Raw genomic sequence first — 25,214 nt, forward strand, 5'->3', positions numbered from 1 at the left:
TAGGGCTATTAGCTCAGCCCTCTGGGCTGAAGTGTTAGGTGGCAAAGGTTTTGCTTATATAACACTATAAGTGCTCACAGTAGCATACCCTGCCCTCCTGACTCCATCTTTAATGAAACTACTGCCATCAGTAAACCATTCTTCCTCAGGGTTTTCTATGGCCTGGTCTGTTAGATCAGGCCTACAGGCATAAACCTAGTCAGGGGTTTCAAGGCAGGAATGTGTTAGTTCTGGGCCTTCAGCCAGGATTAGAGTAGCCAGATTGAGGGTGTGGCAAGTTTTGAGGGTTAGTTCTGGGGAGTCAAGGAGTAAAGCCTGCTACTTAGTAAGGCAGCCTCCACTTAGCTAATGGTGGCCTTTAATTTCCAGAATCTTTTGTACTTGATGAGGGGTCTGGACTTCCAGCGGCTGTCCAAAGGTAAGCTTGTTAGCTTCTTCCACTAATAAAGCAGTGGCAGCTACCGCCCGGAAGCAGCCATGTCAGCCTTGGGCCATGGAATCTAGTTGTTTGGAAAAATAGCCTATAGGTTGAGGAACTTCTCCTAGCTTTTGTACAAGGACTCCCATAGCTGTCCCCTGTTTTTCAGCTATGTACAAGATAAATGGCTTTTTTAAATTGGGGAGACCCAGAGCAAAAGCTTTGGTGAGGGTCTGTTTGATCTTATTAAGAGCCCTTTCTTGTTCCCCAGTCCAAAGTAATGGCTCTGTATCTGGGCCTTTAGTGGCTTCATATAGAGGCTTAGCCATTAGTCTGAATCCTGGAATCCAAATTCCGCAAAATCCTGTCATGCCTAAGAAAGTACGAGGATTTTTTTTTTGGTCTTTGGGGCGCTTAGTTCTAATATAGCTTCTTTTCTGTCTAGAGGTAGTTGTCTGCTTCCAGGGTTTATAATATATCCCAGATATTTAACTTGTTACTTTGAGATTTGTGCTTTTTTCTGAAAGATCCTGTAACCCTGGGTCCCAAGGAAATTAAGGACTTAAATGGTATTCTGATCTGAGGCCTCCATGGTGGGAACTACATATTAATATGTCATCTACATACTGTAGACTGGCCCCTTCTTTTAGGTGTATTTCCCTTAGTTTTTTTTTTTTTTAATAAATTTATTTATTTATTTATATTTTTGGCTGTGTTGGGTCTTCGTTGCTGTGCGCATGCTTTCTCTAGTTGTGGCGAGCTGGAGCGACTCTTTGTTGCGGTGCGCGGGCTTCTCATTGTGGTGGCTTCTCTTGTTGTGGAGCACGGGCTCTAGGTGCACAGGCTTCAGTAGTTGTGGCACATGGGCTCGGTAGTTGTGGCTTGCGGGCCCTAGAGTACAGGCTTAGTAGTTGTGGCGCACAGGCTTAGTTGCTCCATGGCATGTGGCGTCTTCCCTGACCAGGCCTTGAACCCGTGTCCTGTGCATTGGTAGGCAGATTCTTAACCACTGTGCCACCAGGAAGGTCCCTCCCTTAGTTCTTTTCTTAGGGCCTGGGTGAACAAGTGTGGACTGTCCTGAAACCCCTGAAGCAATACTGTCCAGGTATATTATTGCATTTGACCTGAGTGGGGGTTAGTCTACTAAAAGGCAAACAGATACTGAGATGAGAGATGAACTGGGATGCAAAAGAAGGCATCCCTGAGGTCAAGCACTCCAGGAATCTGGACTAATATAAGGATTGGCCACAAGGGGATGTATAGGGACCACGGCATCATTTACTCCTCTAAGGTCTTGTACTATTCGATATTCCCTATTTGGCTTAACAACTGGCAGAATAGGGGTACTGTATGGAGACTGACAGAGCACTAAGAGGCCACGTCTTAAAAATTTATGGATGAGGGGTTGCAAACCTTTTTTTGCTTCCAACTTTATGGGGTACTGTCTCTTGTTAGAATAAGCGACTTCTGGCTTAAGGCTAATTTTTACAGGTTGAACATTTATAGCCTTCCCAGGGATTCCTTTGTCCCAAACTGCAGGATTTACTGTGTGTAGAATATGGCTGGGAATAGGCCCTTGTTCTTCCAGTTGATTTGTCTCAGTCAGAATCAAGATAAGGGGCTGCTTCGGGCCTCCTAACTGTAATATGGCTCCAAGGGAGCCCAGAAGGTCTCTCCCCAGTAATGGGATAGGACACTCAGGCCCAACTTAAAAGGCACATGAGATCAAACACTGTTCAAATAGGCAAGTGAGAGGCCCAGTGAAGTAACGGGTGTGAGGCTTTCCATCAACACCAGTCACAGTACAGCTTTTGGAGGAAGGAGGCCCAGTGTGAGAGATCAGGACAGAGTAAGTGGCTCCATTATCACTTAAAAAATTGATTTTCTTACCTGCTATGTCAAGGACCACCCGGGCCTCCTTGATGGAGATAGATGTCTCATTGCGGGGAGCCACCAGAATCCCCAGGCCCGCTCAGTCGTCCAGCATGGCCATCTCAGGAGAGGGACCCCCCAAACATGGTGACACTGAAACAAGAGGTTCAGGTGGCTACTTGTCACCCACAGGGAAGCTGCATTCAGTGGTCCTGGGGGTGCCCAGATCCTCTCCCTGAAAGAGGACAACTGCTCCACACTGAGCACTGTAAATCTGATACTGATCAGAGTTCTTGGCCTTCCCCAATCAATAGAAATTGATTAGAGGCCAGACAAGAAATTCAGGCAAGGCTTTACTGGGGCCCCTGCTACAGCAGGGCGGAGTGAGAACAAGTGATAAGTTCCTTTGCTTGCTGCTCCTGCCTGTATCACATTGTTTTCATTACTGTAGTTTGTAGTTAGTCTTGAAGTCAGGTAGTATAAGTCCTCTGACTTTGTTGTTCTTTTCAAGATTGCCTTGATTATTCTAAGTTCTTTGCATTTCTACAGAAATTATACAATCAACTATCTCAAATTCTATTTGAAAAAAAGAAGAAGCTGGATGGGATTTTGAATTGGCATTGTGTTGAATCTATAGATCACTTTAGGGAGAATTGACATCTTAATACTACTGAACTTTTCAATCCATGAGTATAGTATCTCTCTTCACTTATTAAGATCTTCTTTAATTTCTTTCAGCAATGGTTTGTAGTTTTGGTTGGAGGAGTTGTGCACATTTTAAAATTTATTCTGAAATAGTTCATATTTTTTAATGCTGTTGTAGGTGGAATTTATTCTAATTTCACCTTTCCAACTGTTTGCACTTTCATGTAAGTATATAATTGAATTTTGCTTATGTGAACTTGATATTTATTTTATTAATTCTAGTCTCATTCTGTAGATTCTTTAGGATTTTCTACATAAACAATCATGTCATCTGCAAATAAAGGCAAGTTTTACTTACTCCTTGCTAATCTTTATGCCCTTATTTCTTTTTCATGCAATGGCTAGGACCTTCATAACACTGTTTAATAGAAGTGGTAAGACTGGGCCTTCTTGCATTTTGCCTGATCTTAGGGGAAAGCATTTCATATTTTACCATTAGCTGTGTTACTAGTTTCAAGTTTTCATTAATCTTTTTTATCAGATTGAGGACTTTACCTTCTATTCTTAATTTGGTAAGAATTCGTATTAAATTTTGCCAAATGCCTTATCTGCATTTATTGAAATGATCATATGGGTTTTCTTCTGTTCATATGGTACATTACTTTAATTTTTGACTATTAAACCAACCTTGTTTTGTTAGGATAAACCCAACTTGGTCATAAAGTATTATCCTTTGTATATATTACTGAATTTGATTTACTACTATTTTGGGAAGCATTTTTGTATCTGTACTTATGAAGGATATTGGTCTTTGTTTTGGTCATGAAGATTTTCCTTTGTTTTGTAGTACTTTGTCAGATTTTGGTATTAGGGTTATTATGGCATAAAAAAAAATGAATTGGGGAGTGTTCCCTTTTATTTGAGAGTTTGTGCAAAATTGGTATTATTTCTCAAGAATTTGAAAGAATTCACCAGTGAAACTATCTGGGTCTGGAGTTGATAATGAATTGAATTTCTTTTACAGATATAAGACTAATAAGATTTTCTTTTTCATCTTGTGCCAGTTGGATTTTAGTTTTGTTTTGTTCTGTCCGTTTCATTGAAGATGTCAAATTTTTGTTATAACGTTGGTTATAGTATTCCGTTTTTTATCCTTTTAATGCTTGTACGCTCTGTAGTGATACCCACCCCTACCCCAATCCCTATTGTTTTTTTTTAATTAAGATATAATTGACATATAACATTGTGTAAGTTTAAGGTGTACAACTTGTTGATTTGATACATGTATATATTGCAATAGGGTTACCACCATAACATTAGCTAACACCTCCATCATGGCACATAATTACAATTTCTTTTTTGTGGTGAGAACATTTAAGATCTAGTCTCTTAGCAACTTTGAACTATATAATACATTATTGTTAACTATAATCACAGTGTTGGGCGTTAGATCTTCAGAACTTTTTCATCTTCGATCTGCAAGTTTCTACTGTTTGGCCAACATCTCCCCACTTTGTGCTTCATTTTCTTGATGAGACTTTAAACTAGAAATTATTTGACTTTTAAAAAAAATCTTTTCAAAGAACCAACTTTTGGCCTTGTCAATTTTCTCTAATGCTGGTCTGTTTTCACGTTTATTGATTTTTGTTCTTTGGTATTTCTTTCTATTTATTTGGGTTTACTTTGCTCTTCTGTTTCTAACTTCTTAAGGTGTAACTTTATATCAAACACTTCAGATCTTCTTTTCTCATTTAAACATTTAAAGTTACACAATTCCCTCTTAAGCACATGGTTTGATATGTTGTGTTGTTATCATTCAGTTTTTGAAGAGTTTTCTAATTCTTCTTATGATTTCTTCTTTGATCATGGATTATTTAGAAGTGTGTTATTTAATATCCAGATATTTGGTTTTATTTCTAGGTATTATTATTGATTTCTAATTAATTTCATTATGATCAGGTAATATGTTCTATATGATTTCAGTGCTTTGAAATTTATAGAAACTTGTTTTATGACATAGCATATGGGGTGTCTTGGTGAATGTAGCTTGTGCACTTGTAAAAAATGTATATTCTGTAGTTACTGGCTGTAACATTTTATAAATATCACTTAAATCATAGTATTATTCAAATTATATTTGACTGATTTTTGTCTAGTTGTTGAAACTTGACTGATTTTTTTTAGCATTTGACAAAATTTAATATCTATTCATAATAATAAGTTCTTAACAAATTAGACATAGACAAATGTAGCTTAATGTAATAAAGGCCATATACAACAAGCCCACAGCTAACATCATACTCAATGGTGAAAGGCTGAAAGCTTTTCCTCCAAGATCAGGAACTAGACAAAGGTGCCCACTCTCATCGCTCCTATTCAACATAATAATGGAAGTCCTTGCAAGATCTGGAATAGCCAAGCAGTCCTGAGAAAGAACAAAGAGGGAGGCATAAAATTCTGGATTTCTTTTCTTTTCAATTCTGTGTTCCAGAGATTTGGAGAGGAATGAATGATGAGGATGGCTCTTTTCTCCCTGAAGTCTGGAGCCTTCTGTAGGAGAATCAAAGACTGGAGTTGACTTGAAAGCTGAGAGTTGGAATTATCTGGAGGCTTTTTCAACTCAATTCTGGCGCCAGGAGTAGGATGACTTGAGTTTGCTGACATAATCACATGCCCTTCTCTTGTGGCTTGGCTGGTGTTTTGATTGCTATTTCTTCATTGGGATGATTTAGTTGTTCTTCTAAACAGAAAGTTATGAGATTCCTCGAATTCTAGAAATCAGAAATCAAAATTGGTTTCACTGGCCAAAAGTCATGATGTCAGCTGAGCTGCAGGGAAGGAGGCTTTAGGGAAGAATTCATTTCCTCATTTTTTCCAGTGACTAGAGCTGTATTACTTACACCCTTGGTTCCTGGTTGTTCTTCCATCTTTAAAACCAGGAGCCTAACATCTCGTCTTAGTCATCAGGTTGCCTTCCAACTCTTGAAACTAGACTGATTTTTTTTTAAGAGTTTATTTATTTATTTATTTGTTTATTTATTTATTTGTTTTTGGCTGCGTTGGGTTTTCGTTGCTCCACTCAGGCTTTCTCTAGTTGTGGCAAGTGGGGACTACACTTTGTTGTGGTGCCCAGGCTTCTCATTGCAGTGGCTTCTCTTGTTGCAGAGTACAGGCTCTAGGCATGCAAGCTTCAATAGTTGTGGCACACGGGCTCAAGAGCACAGTCTCAGTAGTTGTCGCGCACAGGCTTAGTTGCTCCATGGCATGTGGAATCTTCTCGGATCAGGGATCGAACCCGTGTCCCCTGCATTGGCAGGCGGACTCAACCACTGCACCACCAGGGAAATCCTGCATACTTTTTTTTTTTTTTTTTTTGCGGTACGCGGGCCTCTCACTGTTGTGGCCTCTCCCGTTGCGGAGCACAGGCTCTGGACACACAGCCTCAGCGACCATGTTTCACGGGGCCCAGCCGCTCCATGGCATGTGGGATCTTCCCGGACTGGGGCACGAACACGTGTCCTCTGCATCGGCAGGCGGACTCTCAACCACTGCGCCACCAGGGAAGCCCCCTGCATACTTATAAAGTGTACAACTTGATAAGTTTTGACATGCATGAAGCCATCACCATTATCAAGAAAATGAACATATTCATCACCCCCCAAAGTTTCTCATGCCCCCTTTTAATTTTTCTCTCACATCTCCCACTACCCAGGCAACCACTTATCTTCTTTCTGTCATTATAGATTAGTTTGTATTTTTAATAAATTTTATGTGCTCTTTTTCTTTCCTGGTTCTCTCACTCAGCATACTTATTTTGATATTCATCCTATTGTATGCAGCAAGAATTCATTCCTTTGTATTGTTGAGGATATTGTACCTACCACAATTTGTTTATCCATTTACTTGTTGATGGACAAACTTGGATTGTTGACAATTTTTGGCTATTACAAATAAAGCTTCTATGAATATTCTTTTACAAATCTTTGTTTGGACCTGTGCTTTCTTTACTCTCAGTAAATACCTAGAAGTGAAGTGTCTGGATCATATGGGAGGTTTTAAGACCTTGGCAGTTTTCCAAAGTGGTGTTACCATTTTCTATTCCCAGCAGAAGTGTATGAGAGTTCCAGGGGTAAACCTCACTCGGTAGTGATATATTATCCTTATACTTTCTTGAATTCACTTGCTAAAAATTCTATTTGTTTCATAACTATTTGGCTGTTTAGGTTATCTATTTCTTCTTGAGTGAGCTTTGGTGTTTTATGTCTTTTAGGGGATTTGTCCATATAAAGTATCAAATTTGTAGGCAAATTTATATAAAGTTATTCATAATAGTCTATAATTATTGTTTTAATATGTATAGAATCTGTAGTGATGTTACCTCTCCCATTTCTGATATTGGTAATTTGTGTTTTCTTTCTTACACAGGTTAGACTGTCCAGAGGTTTATTAACTTTACTGATCTAAAAACCAGCTTTGAGTTCATTGATTCTGCCTTGTTTTCTGTTTTCTATTTTATTGATTTCTACTTTGATCTTTATTATTTCCTTTCTTCTGTTTACTTTGGATTTGATATCCTCATTTCTTAGCTTCTTAAGGTGAAAGCTGAGGCCATTAGTTTGACACCTTTCTTATTTCTAATATAGACATTTTGCATTATGAATTCCCCCCAAAAAATCTACTTCAGCAGTGTCTCACAAGTTCTGTTGTATTTTCATTTTCATTCAGTTCACAATACTAATTTCCCTTTTAATTTCTTCTTTGCCCCCGGGTTACTTAGTTTCCAAATATTTGGGAGTCATATGTCTAGAGGTCTTTCTGTTATTGATTTTTATTTTAATTCCATTGTGGTCAGAGCACATACTTTATATGACTTGGCTCTTTAAGAATTGATTGAGACTTGTTTTATGGCCCAGAATGTTGTCTGTTTTGGTAAATGTTCTATATGTACTTGAAAATAATATGTAGTCTGCTGTTGTTTGCTGGAATGTTCTATAAATGCCAATCATGTAAAGTTGATTGATAGTCTTATTCAAGTGTACTATGTCCTTGCTGCTTTTCTGCCTCAATTATTGAAATCCCATATTATAGTTGTGGATTTATTTACAGTTCTATCAGTTTTTACACCATGTATTTCACGCTGTGTTATTGGGGGCTTAGACATTTAGGATGTTTATGTCTTCTTGATTAAGTGACCCCTTGATATTATGAAATGACCTTCCTTATCCCTGGTGACATTCTTTGCTGTGAGATGTAGTTCTTTCTGATATTAATATAGCTATTCCACTTTTCTTTTGAGTAGTTTTAGCATGGTGTATCTTTTTTCACTCTTTAACTTATTTTTGTCTTTATATTTAAAGCTTATATGCAGCATAGAGTTTGAGCCTACTTCTTATCCAGTATGTCAATCTCTGCCTTTTACTTGGAGTGTTCAGACCGTTTCCATTAATGTTGTCGTTGATATAGTTTTAAGTCTCTCACCTTGTTATTTGTTTTCCATTTTTCCAACTGTTGTCTTTTACTTTTTTACTTTTCCTTCCTTTTAAAAAATTGGTTGAGTATTTTTTATGACTCTGTTTTTCTCCCTCTTCAGCGTGTTAGCTATAATTCTTTATTTTATGGTAGTGACTGCATTAGGGATTATAGTCTGCATTTTTATCACAGTTACCTACATATAATATTGTGCTTCTTCAAGTATAGAATAAAAGCCTTACAATTATATACTTCTATTTCTTCACTCTTGGGATTTATATTATTATTATTTTACTTATGCATATATTATAAACAAAAAGTACAAAAATATAACATGTTATAAACAAAAATTTTTATTTTTGTTTAGTCATTTATCTTTTAGAAGATTCAAATAATAAGAAAATAAATCTTAACTACCATTGCAGTTACCATTTCTGGTACTTTTCTTTAGGATAGATCAAGAGTTGGCTGTCTTTTTCCATAAAGGGTCAAATGGTAAATATTTTAGGCTTTTAGGCCATAAATAAAACTTTATTTACAAAAACAGGTGGAAGGCTCTAAATTTTGCCAAACTCTGGTGTGGTTTCATATTTCCATCTGGTTTTGTTTTCCTTCTGCCTAAAGGACTTCTTTTAATGTGGGTGTACTGTCATGAGCATGCAAGTCTGCTGGTGATGGGTTCTTATAGCTCTTGTATGTTCGAAGACATTTTTATCTCTCCATTGTTTTTAAAAGATATTGTTAAAAGCTGACTAGAGAAGCTACATCGATAGGTTTTTTTTTTCTCTTTCAGTACTTTAAGGCTATTACTCTACTATCTTTTTTCTTGCATTTTGTTTTTGACAAGAAATCTGTCATCCTTGTCTTTTTTTTTTTTTCCTGGTTGCTTTTAGGATTTTATCACTGGTTTTGAGCACTTGGGTTATGATGTGCCTTTGCATAGTTTTCTTCATGTTTCTTTTGCTTGGACTTTGAATCTCTATGTTTATAGTTTTCATCAATTTGGAAAATTTTCTGCTGTTAATTAGTCAAATATATTTTTTGACCCTCTCCCTTCCTTTGGAGACTCCAATTACACATATATTAGATTACTTGAAGTTTTTCCAGAACTCATAATGCACTTTTAGTTTTTTGGATTCTGAAAATTTTCTTTCATGTGCAGTAGACTTGGAATTTCTCTCTTTGTAATCCAGACTTCAGTCTTAAATTCAAAAGCCAATGAATTGCAAATTTGTGTGAAAGATTTTCTCTTTCTGTCTTCAGATGAAAAGTATTACTTTAAAGGTTACCTAGGCAGATAAGTAGATGCTATTTTAAAAGTATTTTCATGGCTGGAGAACTTTTAGAAGACAAAAATGCCAGAGGCTGTCTGGACATTAGTATGAGAGTTTTGTACTGGAGAATCATTAATTTGTTGTCTTTCTACAATTTAGGCAGTCACTGAGGAGAGTATTGCCTTTTTGCAGAAGAGAGTGGTAGAACTAGAGAATGAAAAGGGAGCCTTGCTCTTTAATTCTGTAGAGCTGGAGGAGCTGAAAGCTGAGAATGGTACGTATAAATGAAAACCATAATTCTCTGACTTCTTAACCCACAAGTGCCTCTACTTTTATCACTATATATGTATAACATGTAGATTCTCTGATTCTATGATAATAAAGATCTTAGACAGCATGGCTGGTAATTAGTGAAGTTAGGATTAATACACATTAAACAATTTAAGCACAATACCAGTGTTTACATACTGTATAACATTTTACAGTATGGGCTATAGATGCTGCAGGAGATCTGTATTATATTCATTTTGGAGTGGCCAAGGAATCTTCTCAGAAGTATGGCTTGAATAGGACCTTAATAAGACAATGAATTTTTAAATAGCCAAAATAAAGAGAGAAAAGACTTTCCCAGTAATAAATTTGTGGGGTGAGATAATAGAGATCAGTATAAATAAAGGTTCAGAGGTAGAAACCATTTTGGCTTTTGCTCATAGTATATACTGCTTAGAACCTTATCCCTTTTCTTTAGCTTGGCTAATTCTTACTCATGTTTCAGGCCTCAACTAGGCCATTATCTTTTTCAGGAAGTCGATCCTAATTTCCCAAAGTTGGGTTAAATGCATTTTTGTGCTTCCAAATTGCATTCTTTTAACATTGTATTAAGATCATCTATTTATAATTTTATGTCTTATATTATAAGCTCTTTAGAGATAAAGTATAAGCTCTTCAAAGGCAGGGGCCCTTTTTTTTTTCGTCTTTTGCTTTACCAGGAACTAGAATAGTACCTGGCAAATGAGTGGCTGCTGAATAAAGTTTTGTTTGATTGAACTAAATTTAGCACTTTATTCTATTGGACTGTGTGTGAAGAGTTAGTAAGAATGAAGATAATACCTCCTTCCATTTGTCACCTGCTTCATAAGGACCTTATGGTTTTAATAACTTCTAGTTAATAACGTTTTACTTATCTATTTTATCCTGGAGTAACTGACTACCATGCTTTATCTTTAAGAGTGAGAATGAATACCAAATAAAGTTTGTACCATTTCCTAAAGTCTATAGCCAATATTTCCAACTTAACCGTCTTACAGTTCCACTTAGCTATAAACTAGGGATCGTATACCTTTATTAGACTAGTCCCACCATTGCTGATAAAGAAAGAACGCCACAAATTCAGTTCATTATTCAACCCACTGAAAATACTTCTTTGAGATCTTATCCGTGATGCTTATTTTGTAGTTTTGCAAGCAGTCCCTATCACTTTCATGTAGCTCACTGTGGTTTAGAGGTTCTGTGAGTTCCATTCTCTTTGTTCTTTCCTGCAGGGGTCACTGGACTTGTTTTCTGTATTAGTTTTTGGGTCTGGTCTCATAGGTTACCTTTGCTTTATGAGTCATATTCTATTAAACTCACCTTTTGTGCTTCCATTTCTGCCACTGTGCTCCTTCCTCAAATAATCTTGTGAAATGTCTGAACATATTATATACAGTCTTGAATTCGTTTCATAAATGTTCATTCATTCATTCAGCAAATATCTATGGTGCCTTTCCTATGTACCAGGCACTAATTTAGTTGCTAAGCATATTGCTCTGAACATATTAGAGGACAAGACAGGCTATAAACATGTATATACATAAGAAAATTTCAGGGAGTGATAAGTATTAGGATAAAAATAGAACAGGCTACTGCACATGTGCCTGGGGGAAGAAGAAAGTAGCGTCAGAGTGGTTAGGGTGGGCCTCTCTGAGCACTTGATACCTGAATGATGAAAAGGGGACAGCCATGCAAAAAGAGGCTGAGCAAATCGAATCCCAAGCAGAGAAGAGCAGTGCAAACACCCTGAAGTATGAATAAATTTGATATGTTTGCAGACAGAAAGAAGGCCAGTGTTCTTGGGATTAGAGTGAGCAAAAAAGGGGTAGTACAAGCAGAGGAGTTTGTAGAATAAGTGGGGTCAAATCATGTAGGTCACGTTAAGACATTTGGATGTAGTGTAAAAAATATGCTTCTTTTGTTTGTTTCTTTAGTATATTTGTCTTAACTTCTCAGAAAGAGTATAAACTTCTTGGGGGCTTATTAATACTCAATATTTTTATCCTCCAAGGTACTACTACTGTTTTTAAATACACACTTTGTAAACATGGGGTGGAACTCAGAAGACTGAATTCTGATCCCAGCTCTATGAACTAGCTGTAGGTCATGGCATTTCTTTGTTTCCTCATATGGTCATTGAGGAGATTGGATAGCTCCCTTCTAGTGCTAAAATTTGACGTCCTTATGAAAATATGTGAAAGAATGTTGAAGACATTATAAGTGCTATATTAATACATTATAATATGGATACAGAGGGTTATAGATAAATTAAGTTAAATTTATTGCCCTAGAAGTCCCAAATTATGCCACAGAAATAGCTGCTTTTTGTCATATGCTCTGGCATTTTTATTCCCTTTAAAGCCTTCCACTATTTATTATACTTCACTCAGGTTAATAATTAACACCTAGTACCATTCTATCTTATATCTCATCTTCTCATCTTCTTTTGCAACTTCTTTAATAAAATAAACGTTTTATCTCCCCCAAACTATTGTATCTGTTCTTTCCTCTTGGTTATTTCATGCATCTCAAATAGCCACATACACAATCATACCTCTGTTTTTTTCAAACACTCTACATTTATCTTCTAAGGATATTTATTTTGTGACTTTCAGAAAAACTGTGCTCTCAGATTACTCTCCTAGAGGCTCAGAAGAGAACTGGAGAGGCAGATAGAGAAGTCAGTGAGGTAAGTGATGCATTCTTTTTTTTTTTAATGATTTATTTTGTTTATTTTGGCTGTGTTGTGTCTTCGTAGCTGTGCGTGGACTTGCTCTAGTTGCGGTGAGTGAGGGGTACTCTTCGTTGTGGTGTGCGGGCTTCTCATTGGGGTGGCTTGTTTTGTTGTGGAGCACAGGCTCTAGGTGCCCAGGCATAGTAGTTGTGGCTCGCGGGCTCTAGGGTGCAGGCTCAGTAGTTGTGGCTCGTGGGCTCTAGGGCGCAGGCTCAGTAGCTGTGGTGCATCGGCTTAGTTGCTTCGTGGCATGTGGAATCTTCCCAGACCAGGGCTCGAACCCATGTCTCCTGCATTGGCAGGCGGACTCTTAACCACTGTGCCACCAGGGAAGACCGATGCATTCTTAAAATAATCAGAATATGAGCTCAATCAAAGGGAGGTAATTTCAAACCTAAGCTTTTCTGCAATTTTCTAATGTTGATAGAGAATTACATTACCTGGAAAGTGAGGTTTAAGAGTTGTAATGTTTATTATTTATCTTTTACTCTCACTTGTTTCTAAATATTTGGAATTTTTTTGTTTGTTCAGAACCAACGCAAGTACAGTAGCACTTGCTTGGGATTTGATAACCCATTTTTCATGCTAGGTTATCATTTATTTCAGCTTCTTTGCCCATCTCAGATAAGTTTCTCAGTGAAGAGATTAGATAAAGTCTCTAGTCTCTCCCCAAATCCCCTTCCCCAGTTGGCACAGTTTCACTTAGGATTATATTAAAAAGGGTATTGTCAGAGAATGGTGCTTTTTATAACCTAAAAATTACTGTAAGAAATGTATGGTTGCTCAATATTCTGCTGATTTAAGATTACTGTTAGCTGTACTGTGTTTAATTGTCCTTCCAATCAACAAGTCAGTGATAGACTCATAAATGGCTTTGGGGAATAATGTAACTTCCTTTTTTAAAAAAAATTATTTATTTATTTATTTTTGGCTGTGTTGCATCTTCGTTGCTGCACGTGGGCTTTCTCTAGTTGTGGCGAGTGGGGGCTACTCTTCGTTGCGGTACATGGGCTTCTCATTGCGGTGGCTTCTCTTATTGTGGAGGACGGGTTCTAGGTGCACAAGCTTCAGTAGTTGCAGCACGTGGGCTCAGTAGTTGTGGCTCGCGGGCTCTGGAGCGCAGGCTCAGTAGTTGTGGCTCACGGGCTTAGTTTTTCTGTGGCATATGGGATCTTCCCAGACCAGGGATTGGACCCATGTCCCCAAACTCATTTAATAAAATACTAAATTTGCCATGAGATTCACTGGTTTTGTTTCCCAAGAAAACAATTATAGAATAATTTATGTGGATTGAGCAGTCTAACACAGTAATCCTTGTAATAGTAACTTGGTTAATATTTTGTAAAACAGGTCCATAATGTCTTCCCAATCCCCAACAGAACTCCTTTTTGATTATTTTATCCTGGCAATTTATCTCAATCAACTTGTTTGATATTTGTCTGTTAATGGCTGTCTTATCTAATACTTCCCATTTCAATAGATAGTTTAGGAAAAGGAATCCCTAACTTCCTCCTTGGCATGGGATGAAACAAAAATTTAATTCATTTCCTGCTTCCCTTTTTATTTTTAAGCAGTTCTTAGGAGAAATAAGTAGTTTTAATCTGAAGGAAAATTTCCCAAGTGCGGAATATTTAGAAAATGAGTCTCAGGTTTCCTTAAGTGTTATGAATATGACATGACCTCAGTGCAGCATTGACAGGATGCCCTCAGAGGTCCAAGTTGGGAAAACTGATTTTAAAAGTATTTAGCAGTGTTATGTTAGGAAGGTTTGGACAGAAAAGTTTTAGGTTTTGGAAAATGTACAAAATACCAGTTTTTACTTAGGCTCCTTTCTCCCTCCCTCCCTCCCTCCCTCCCTTCCTTCCTTCCTTCCTCCCTCCCTCCCTCCCTCCCTTTCTTTCTTTCTAATAAATTTATTTATTTATTATTTATTTATATTGGAGATTTATTTATTTTGGCTGCACTGGGTCTTCGTTGCAGCACGCAGGCTTCTCTAGTTGCGGTGCACAGGCTCTAGAGTGCACAGGCTCAGTAGTTGTGGCATGAGGGCTTAGTTGTGGTATGTGGGATCTTAGTTCCCTGACCAGGGATTGAACCTGGGCCCCCTGCATTGGGAGTGCGGAGTCTTAACCACTGGACCACCAGGGAAGTCCCTACTTAGGATCTTTTCTATAAAACATTTGATTGAGGCTTTTTCTTTCTTTTTTTAAAAACAGATGAGCATGGTTGATATTGCCAGGCTCAACAAGAGCAGCTCTTCTGCTGAGGAAAGTGGACAAGATGTCCTGGAGAACACATTTTCTCAGAAGCATAAAGAACTATCCACTTTATTGTTGGAAATGAAAGAAGCCCAAGAGGAGATTGCATTCCTTAAGTTGCAGCTTCAAGGCAAAAGGGCAGACGGTGACCCTGAGGTCCCTGACCAAAAAGAAATGAAACAGACAGAGAGTGAAGGAATACCTCCAGTTAAAATGACAGTATTGCTTGAAGATACAGGGCAACATTTTCCCCCCATGCCAAATGGAGAGAGCGGTCTTCCAACAACTGAGAAAGAAGAACAGATGAACACTAAATACCAACACAGAACATCTGAGGAAATATCTTTAAGTGACACTGGAATGGAATTAAAATCAGCAAAGCAGGATGATGATGATAAATCCCCTTCTGTGGTATCAGGTATTTGTCAGTATCACCAGGATGAATTGGAAAGGCTAAAAGGTCAAATTTTGGAGCTTGAGCTAAACCTTCATAAAGCAGAAGAGATCTATGAGAAAAATTTAGATGAGAAAGCTAAGGAAATAGGCAGCCTAACCCAGCTGATTGAAGAGTTTAAGAAAAATGCTGAAAACACCAATAGTGCATTCACTGCTTTGTCTGAAGAAAGAGACCAACTTCTTTCTCAGGTGAAGGAACTTAGTGTGGTAACGGAACTGAGGGCTCAGGTACAGCAACTGGAAGTGAACCTTGCAGAAGCAGAAAGGCAAAAAAGACTTGACTATGAAAGCCAGACTGCTCATCACAACTTGCTCACTGAACAGATCCACAGTCTCAGCATAGAAGCCAAAACTAAAGATGTAAAGATTGAAGTTTTACAGAACGAACTTGATGATGTGCAGGTTCAGTTTTCCGAGCAGAGTACAGTGATCAAAAGCCTGCAGAGCCAGCTGCAGAAGAAGGAAAGTGAAGTGCTCGAGGGGGCAGACCGTGAGCGGGATATCTCAAATAAGGTGGAAGAACTTTTACAGGCTCTTTCACAGAAGGAACTTGAAATAGCAAAAATGGACCAACTCTTACTAGAGAAAAAGAAAGATGTGGAAATCCTCCAACAAACCATCAAGGAGAAGGATCAGCAAGTGACAGAAATCAGCTTTAGTATGATGGAGAAAATGGTTCAGCTTAATGAAGAGAAGTTTTCTCTTGGGGTTGAAATTAAGACTCTTAAAGAACAGCTGAATTTATTATCCAGAGCTGAAGAGGCCAAAAAAGAGCAGGTGGAAGAAGATAAAGAAACTGTTTCTGGCATTAAACAGAATTATGATGAGCTGAACCCAGTAGGGCTAATAAGTAAAGAAGAACTTCAGTATGAATTAGACCTTGTAAAGAAAGAAAGTGAGCAGAGAAAAAGAAAGCTCCAGGCTGCTCTTATTAACAGAAAGGAACTTCTACAGAGAGTCAGTAGATTAGAAGAGGAATTGGCCAAAGTGAAAGATGAACCCAGGAAAGACACCCCACTCAGTGAGAGTGAGAGGAGGGAAATGGAGGAAGATAAAGAAAGCAAAAAAGACTCAGAAAAATGTATGACTTCTAAGTGCCGAGAAATAGAAATGGTAATATCTTTAAAACAGGTAATATCTGAGAAGGAAGTGGAACTAGAGCAGATAAGGAAGGATTTGGAAGAAAAGGCAGCAGCTGAAGAACAGTTACAGGCTGTGGTCAAACAGATGAATCAGAATTTGCAAGAGAAGACAAACCAAATAGATCTGCTCCAAGCAGAAATCATTGAAAACCAAACAGTTATCCAAAAGTTAACCACAGGTAACAAGGATGCAGGTGATGGAGAGTCAGCAGCACCTGTAAAAGTAGCAGCAGCCATCAGTCCACTTGGTGCAGGTAGTGGAGAACACTGGAAACCAGAACTGGAAGAAAAAATAGTGGACCTTGAAAAAGAAAAGGAGCAACTTCAAAAGAAGCTACAGGAAGTATTAACCTCTCGCAAGGTGATTCTAAAAAAGGCACAGGAGAAAGAAAGACATCTTCGGGAGGAGCTCAAGCAACAGAAAGATGACTATAATCGCTTGCAAGAACAGTTTGATGAGCAAAGCAAGGAAAATGAGAACATTGGGGACCAACTAAGGCAACTACAGATTCAAGTAAAGGAATCTTCGGACAGAAAACTCCCAGGCAGTGGCCAGCAGGTTCCAGGTTCTCCCACTCAAGGTTTAGAAGAACCTTTATTCAAAGCCACAGAGCAGCAACCTGCTCAACCTGCTTCAGAGTCTGACTTGTACCCAGACTGGCCTTCTCATCCTGGAGATACAAATGGTCTGCAGGGCAATACTGCTATTGCCCAGATTAAGACACAGCTGAAAGAAATAGAGACTGAGAAAGAAAAGTTAGAGTTGAAGGTTAGCTCTACAATAAGTGAGCTGACTAAAAAATCAGAAGAGGTATTTCAGTTACAAGAGCAGATAAATAAACAGAATTTAGAAATCCAGAGTCTGAAGGCAGCGTCCCATGAAGCTGAAGCCCACACAGAAAGCCTGAGGCAACAACTGGAAAGCAGTCAACTAGAAATCACTGGATTAGAACATTTAAGAGAATTACAGCCTGAACTAGATGAACTGCAAAAACTCATAAGCAAAAAAGAAGAAGAAGTTAGATACCTTTCTGGACAGCTTAGTGAGAAGGAAACAGCCCTTACTAAAGTACAGACAGAGATAACAGAACAAGAGGATTTAGTGAAGGCTCTGCATACAGAACTGGAAATGCAAGCCAAAGAACATGATGAGAAGATAAAGCAGTTACAGGTGGAGCTTTGTGAAATGAAGCAGAAACCAGAAGAGACTGGAGAAGAAAGTAAAGCAAAGCAACAAATACAGAGGAAACTGCAAGCTGCCCTTATTTCCCGAAAAGAAGTACTAAAAGAAAACAAACGTCTCCAAGAGGAGTTGTCTTTGGCCAGAGATAACATTGAACATCTCACCCAGTCTCTGGCAGATGTGGAAAACCAAGTTTCTGCTCAAAATAAAGAGAAAGATATATTCTTAGGCAAGTTAGCTCTTTTTCAGGAAGAAAGAGACAAACTCATTGCAGAAATGGACATATCGTTAATGGAAAATCAAAGTCTCAATGGTTCTTGTGAAAGTCTGAAATTAGCTCTGGAGGGTCTTACTGAAGACAAGGAAAACTTAGTGAAAGAAATTGAATCTTTGAAATGTTCTAAGATTGCAGAAATAACAGAGTGGCAAGAGAAACACAAAGAGTTACAAAAGGAATATGAAATTCTTCTGCAGTCCTATGAGAATGTTAGTAATGAGGCAGAAAGGATTCAGCATGTGGTAGAAACTGTGAGGCAAGAGAAGCAAGAACTATACGGCAAGTTAAGAAGCACAGAAGGAAACAAGAAAGAAACAGAAAAGCAGTTGCAGGAAGCTAAACAGGAAATGGAGGAGATGAAAGAAAAGATGAGAAAGTTTGCTAAATCTAAACAGCAGAAAATCCTAGAGTTGGAAGAAGAGAATGAGAGGCTTAGAGCAGAGGTACACCCTGCAGGAGGTACATCTAAAGATAGTATGGAAGCACTTCTTTCTTCCAATTCTGACATGAAGGAGGAACTAGAAAGGGTCCAAACAGAGTATAAAACCCTTTCTAAGGAGTTTGAGGCTTTAATGATGGAGAAGGACTCTTTAAGTGAAGAGGTTCAGGATTTAAAGCATCAGATAGAAGGTAATGTATCCAAACAAGCTAGCCTGGAGGCCACTGAGAAACATGATAACCGGATGGTTGTCACTGAAGAGGCAACCCAGTCTGCTCCAGGTGAGGCCCATGAGCAAAGCTCTCCAAGTATGAACCCAAGGTCTGAAAATTCAGAATCCATTCATTCAGAGAACAGTGCCAAGCCTGATATAAGTGAGAATGTCAGCTTACATGATGAAATTAATAATTACCTACAGCAGATGGATCAGCTCAAAGAAAGAATCACTGAATTAGAGGAGGACAAGCAGAAAGACAAGGAATTTAGCCAGACTTTAGAAAATGAGAGAGCTGCTTTATTGAGTCAAATATCAGCTAAGGATGCTGAACTAAGAATGCTTCAGGAAGAAGTAACCAAAATAAACTCATTAAATCAGCAAATCCAAGAAGAACTTGCCAGAGTTACCAAGCTAAAGGAGACAGCAGAGGAAGAGAAAGATGATTTGGAAGAGAGGCTTATGAATCAATTAGCAGAACTTAATGGAAGCATTGGGAATTATTATCAGGATGTTACAGATGCCCAAATCAAAAATGAACTACTAGAATCTGAAATGCAGAACCTTAAAAAGTGTGTGAGTGAATTGGAAGAAGAAAAGCAGCAGTTAGTCAAGGAGAAAACTAAGGTGGAATCAGAAATACGAAAGGAATATATGGAGAAAATACAAGGTGCTCAGAAAGGGCCTGGCAATAAAAGTCATGCAAAGGAACTTCAGGAGCTGTTAAAAGAAAAACAGCAAGAAGTAAAGCAGCTGCAGAAGGATTGCATTAGGTACCAAGAGAAAATCAGTGCTCTGGAGAGAACTGTTAAGGCCTTAGAATTTGTTCAGACTGAGTCCCAAAAAGATTTGGAAATAACCAAAGAAAATCTGGCTCAAGCCAATGAACATCGCAAGAAGGCAGAAACAGAATTAGCTAGCTTCAAAGTACTGCTAGATGACACTCAAAGTGAAGCAGCAAGGGTCCTAGCAGACAATTTCAAGTTGAAAAAGGAGCTTCAGTCAAATAAAGAATCAGTTAAAAGCCAAATGAAACAAAAGGATGAAGATCTTGAGCGAAGACTGGAGCAGGTAGAGGAGAAACACCTGAAAGAGAAGAAGAATATGCAAGAGAAACTGGATGCTTTGCATAGAGAAAAAGTCCACTTAGAAGAGACATTTGGAGAGATTCAGGTTACTTTGAACAAGAAAGACAAGGAAGTTAAGCAACTTCAGGAAAACTTGGATAGTACTGTGGCCCAGCTTGCAGCTTTCACTAAGAGCATGTCTTCCCTCCAGGATGATCGGGACAGGGTGATAGATGAAGCCAAGAAATGGGAGAGGAAGTTCAGTGTTGCTATTCAAACCAAAGAAGAAGAAATTAGACTTAAAGAAGAGAATTTCAGTGTTCTAAAGGATCAGCTTAGGCAGATGTCCATCCACATGGAGGAATTGAAGATCAACATTTCCAGGTAAATGAATGATGACTTTTTTTGCTCTTCCAAAGGTAATTGAAGGCAAAGGAAGTCTCTATTTAAACTATTTCTATTCCCTTTAATATTATGGGACTGATTTTGGTTTAAATTCTCCCTGAAGATGTATTCCCTCTCACTTCTGTCTCTCTCGCTCTCTTGCAAATGACTTACAAATGACTTTCTGCTACAACTTGTATTAACATGAAAAATTTACATCTGCTTCTCTACCCATCTTTCTATTGAGAGATCTCTTAGATTTCTTCCTTTCTTCTCATTTCCATTATCCTTGTCTGAATTTTTACCATAGTACATATTATTGTACTCTCAAATTACTGCCTTAGCCTCTGAAACGATCTCCTCTTTTCTCTTCCTCATATTCCACATAAATTCATACTGCATATGCCTGCTAGAGTTACTTTCTTCAAACTCCAATTTCATATCACTTTTCAAGCTCAGGAAATAACAGTGTCCCCCACACTTTGTACTCTCATTTTTAGTAGGATCCTTCTGCTCTGAGACAGGTCTCCTCATTGCCTCTCATACCAAGATTATTCCGTTAAGGGGCCAGACAACAGCTTGTCTAGAGCAAAGAACAAAATTGGGGGCACTTTTTAGAGTGTCCAAGGTCATGTCACTAAATTAGCAACATACTTTGGAGTTTATTTTTATACGAATTCTTAGGTGCAATATACCTTTAATACAGAACATTCAGTAGAGCTAATACCTCTTTATTAAAAAGATGAACACCTTCAATTATGAATATTTATTCACTTGTAGATCTGAGTACATGTTTTAGTATGTGTTCCTTAGGCATCAAGTACTTTTCCCTTGAAATCTGTAATTAATGACCTTCTCTCTTTTTCTAGGCTTGAACATGACAAGCAGATTTGGGAGTCCAAAGCTCAGACAGAAGTCCAGCTTCAGCAGAAGATCTGTGATACTCTACAGGGAGAAAACAAAGAACTTTTTTCCCAGCTAGAAGAGACTCAACATCTATACCGTAGTTCTCAGGATGAATTAGCTAAGTTGGAATCAGAAATGAAGATTCTCAGAGACCAGTCAACTGATTTAAATAACTCTTTAGAAAAATATAAGGAAAATAAAGAAAATTTGGAAGGGATCATAAAGCAGCAAGAGGCTGATATCCAAAATTGTAAGTTCAGTTATGAACAGCTAGAGACAGATCTTCAGGCCTCCAGACAACTGACCAGTAGGCTGCATGAAGAAATAAACATGAAAGAGCAGAAGATTATAAGCCTGCTTTCTGCCAAGGAACAGGCAGTCCAAGTAGTTGCTGAACTGCATCAGCAGCATGAAAAAGAAATTAAAGAATTGGAAAATCTGCTGTCCCAGGAGGAAGAGGAGAATACTGTTTTAGAAGAAGAGAACAAAAAAGCTGCTGACAAAACCAATCAGCTTATGGAAACACTGAAAAACATGAAAAAGGAGAACATGCAACAGAAGGCTCAGTTGAATTCCTTTGTTAAATCCATGTCTTCTCTCCAGGATGACCGAGACCGTATAGTAGGTGACTACCAACAGCTGGAAGAGCGACATCTCTCTGTGATCTTGGAAAAAGACCAACTCATCCAGGATGCTGCTACTGAGAATAATAAGCTGAAGGAAGAAATTCGATGCTTGAGAAGTCATATGGATGATCTCAATTCTGAGAATGCCAAGCTCAATGCAGAACTGATCCAATATAGAGAAGACCTGAACCAAGTGATATCAAGGAAGGACTGTCAGCAAAAGCAGCTCCTTGAAGCTCAACTTCAGCAGACTAAGGAGGTGAAAAGTGAGTATGCTAAATTAGAAGAAAAGCTCAAGGAGTCTGAGGAAGCAAAGGAGGAGCTGCAGAGGTTCTCTCTTGCCCTACAGGAGGAGAAACGAGGTTTATCTAAAGAGATTGAGAACTTAAAAGTATCTCTATCCCAACTAAAGAAACAATTGACAGCCTTGCAAGAAGAAGGTACTTTAGGAATATTCCAGGCCCAATTAAAAGCAAAAGAAGGAGAGGTAGAGAAGTTAAATACTACCCTTTCTTTGTCTCAGAAGAGAATTACAGAACTGGAAGAGGAATTGGTTCGTGTTCAGAAGGAAGCTGCCAAAAAGGTAGGTGAAATTGAAGATAAACTGAAGAAAGAATTAAAGCATCTTCATCATGATGCAGGGATAATGCGAAATGAAACTGAAACAGCAGAAGAGAGGGTGGCGGAGCTAGCAAGAGATCTGGTAGAGATGGAACAGAAGTTACTCATGGTCACCGAAGAAAATAAAGGTCTCACAGCACAAATCCAGTCTTTTGGAAGGTCAATGAGTTCCCTACAAGATAGTAGAGATCATGCCAATGAGGAAGTTGAGGAACTGAAAAAGAAATATGAGGCCAGTCTGAAGGAGTTGGCACAGCTGAGAGAAGAGCAAGGCCTCTTAAGCAAAGAGAGAGATGTTCTTGTTTCTAAAGCTGCGTTTCCAGTTAACTCCACTGAGGATAACAGCTTGCCCCACCTTGAGAAACTTAACCAACAGCTTCTATCCAAAGATGACCAACTGCTTCACTTGTCCTCACAACTAGAAGACTCTTACAACCAAGTGCAGTCCTTTTCCAAGGCTATGGCCAGTCTACAGAATGAGAGAGATCGCCTGTTGAGTGAACTGGACAAATTCCGCAAGTCAGAGGAAGGGAAGCAGAGGTCTGCAGCCCCACCTTCAACCAGCCCAGATGAAGTACAGAGTTTAAAAAAAGCTATGTCATCACTTCAAAATGACCGAGACCGACTAGTGAGTATCTAGATTTCTCTTTCCAATCTTCTTTTGAGAGTTTTTGAAACTTTCTTTAAATTGATTTTCATTTTTATAGAAAATGATAAAAAAAATTTATTCATATTATCTGGGCATTCTAGGACGATTCAAACCTCTTAGCCTGGGTTTAATACCCTATAGTTTGTTTTTGCCTCTCTTTCCAGCATCCTCTTTTACTGCTTCTCTACTCATCCTCTTCATTTCAGCCAAACTGATTTACTCACCCACAAACTGATCTACTTACCCACGTTATTGTCCTCTGAACCAAAATGTCCTCTCCATTTTCCTTTTTTGGGCACATATTTCCTACTCTTTAAAGGTTGCCCCAGAGCTCAAATCCTCTGGCTACATTTCCAGACCGCTTGATTGTCTATTACCTTCTGTCTGTACTTCCCTAGTGCTTTTCTTTTCCTTTGTCCCATATTGCCTTGATATATATGGGTGTGTGTGTATGTGTGTGTGTGTTTAATTTCTATACCCTTATTTTTTATTTCCACAATTAAATTGTAAACTCTTGGTAAATGTGTCATGTCTTATACTTGTTCATATTTCCCATGGTTTTTAGCAGAAGGGTATTTAATCATATGGTAGATAATCAAAAATTGATGTATATTCTCTATATGTGTTGTTACTGAAAACACTTTTCTCTATTTTGTGAAATTGTCGTGTAGGGAAATTATAGGAACTTTTGAGACTGAGGCTTTTATATCTGCCATGAACAAGTCATAAAGCCTAGGCAGGGTTATAAATCACATGAAGGCCTGACAGTCTGACTCAATGATATTGCATACAGGCTCTGCTACAGCCGCTGAGGCCCTTCTGCATACTTACTGAATGTATTGTTAATTGTCCATCAAATCTTCTTTTCCACATATCTTGTTCTCAGTCTGTCTCATGAGCATTGAAGTTTCTAGTCTCTTAGCCACTGGCTGCATGTACAATAACTTATTTCAATCACTATCAGTTTAAACATTTAGCCTAGGCCAGCGGTTTGTCACCTCTGCCTACACTATGCTTCCTTTCCCTCAGGACCACCCAAGAGATGAGCTAGGTCTGAACGGAGCTTAGGTGACTTTGGTTTTCTTTATGTAATTAGTCAAAGGGAAGTTTCGCAAATAAAGTCCGAGGGTCTAAGTGGCAAGGAGTTAACCCAGGGGATTCTAGGATTCTACTAGGGCATGACAAACAACTCTGAAAACATTCTGGAGTTTTCATATGTGTTCAAACTTCCTTAGGATTTTCCCTACCTAAAGGCTGTAGAGCAAATCTCTAGAGGTGCCTTTTTGTTTGTCTATACTTATTTCAGTCTGAAAATGATTTGAGGTAGCATATAAAGATATGAACAGTTTTTCAAGGTAATATAAGGTGAGGAACTGGGAAGGAAAAGAAAATTAGGATCTGAGAGAAAAAGATTAAACCAGAAGTAAGTTTAGTTTAGGAGTAAACTTATCCCAAAGGGCTATCACAATATCCTATTAGAAAGATGGACCACTAATTTTGCTCTGAGGTCTGGCAGCCATCAGAAGTATGGAATTTTAAAACCTTGTGTATGAATTGCAGTGTCCATATTTTAGGGAAAAGGAAGAAAGTAAAACTACTTGGAACAGATAAGAATAGTTATTCTTTAAGTATTGAGGCCTGTAAGAAATTCCTTCTGTGTTTCCATAGGGAGGTCACTATGAAGTTATGAAACATTCTTTACTTCTCTACAGTAAATATAATAATTGTTTTATAGGATTTTTATTTAGCTGTCCCTTGATGTAAGTGCATAGCAAAAGAATTTTGAGTAATTCACTGAAGTTACCTCTGCAAGTGGCTAAAATGCAGTTCCAGACACACAGCTTTCTGATGATCTGCTCTATTCCAAAGGTAACATTTAGAGTATCTGGACTAGAGGAGTGAGTGGATTGCATAAAGAATATATGTTTGCTTTAAAACAAAACAAAAATATGTTTTTATTTTAGTTTTGGGTTAAAAGATAAAGCTATACACATATATTTGATGAGTCACTAAATTCTACAATGTTTGATAAGAAAAACAAACAGTAGCATTCCCAACCCTGTTTCTCCTTCTTCTGAGGCAATCTGCTTTCAACCCTTTTAATTTGTTATTTTGGTGTTTCCTCAGTAGCTAAATATCATGTTTATAGTGCATCTTGGCTTTTCATTCTTTGCATTAGCTGTTGACTTTCTTATATGCTAACAGGGTTTAGTTCTCTTTACTCCCTCTTTTTTTTTTTTTTTTTGGCGGTGTGCGGGCCTCTCACTGTTG

At 38.2% G+C, this 25,214-nt stretch overlaps 1 protein-coding gene and 1 non-coding gene across 8 annotated transcripts in view; one reads left to right on the forward strand and one right to left on the reverse strand.

The window, feature by feature from the left end:
• Positions 1–25,214, forward strand: part of GOLGB1 (golgin B1) — an 85,816-nt gene that overhangs the window by 39,734 nt on the left and 20,868 nt on the right. For all 7 annotated transcript variants that reach the window (XM_067738737.1, XM_067738738.1, XM_067738739.1 and 4 more), the window contains 4 exons: positions 9,838–9,952; positions 12,603–12,676; positions 14,938–20,141; positions 21,011–22,922. In XM_067738737.1, the coding sequence (XP_067594838.1) occupies positions 9,838–9,952; positions 12,603–12,676; positions 14,938–20,141; positions 21,011–22,922 (7,305 nt within the window). The remainder of the gene's footprint in view (positions 1–9,837; positions 9,953–12,602; positions 12,677–14,937; positions 20,142–21,010; positions 22,923–25,214) is intronic.
• Positions 14,797–14,869, reverse strand: TRNAG-CCC (transfer RNA glycine (anticodon CCC)). Its single transcript has one exon. It is a non-coding gene; the product is annotated as a tRNA-Gly (tRNA).

The sequence above is a fragment of the Pseudorca crassidens genome, chromosome 5, assembly GCF_039906515.1.
Source record: "Pseudorca crassidens isolate mPseCra1 chromosome 5, mPseCra1.hap1, whole genome shotgun sequence".
Lineage (NCBI taxonomy): Eukaryota > Metazoa > Chordata > Mammalia > Artiodactyla > Delphinidae > Pseudorca > Pseudorca crassidens.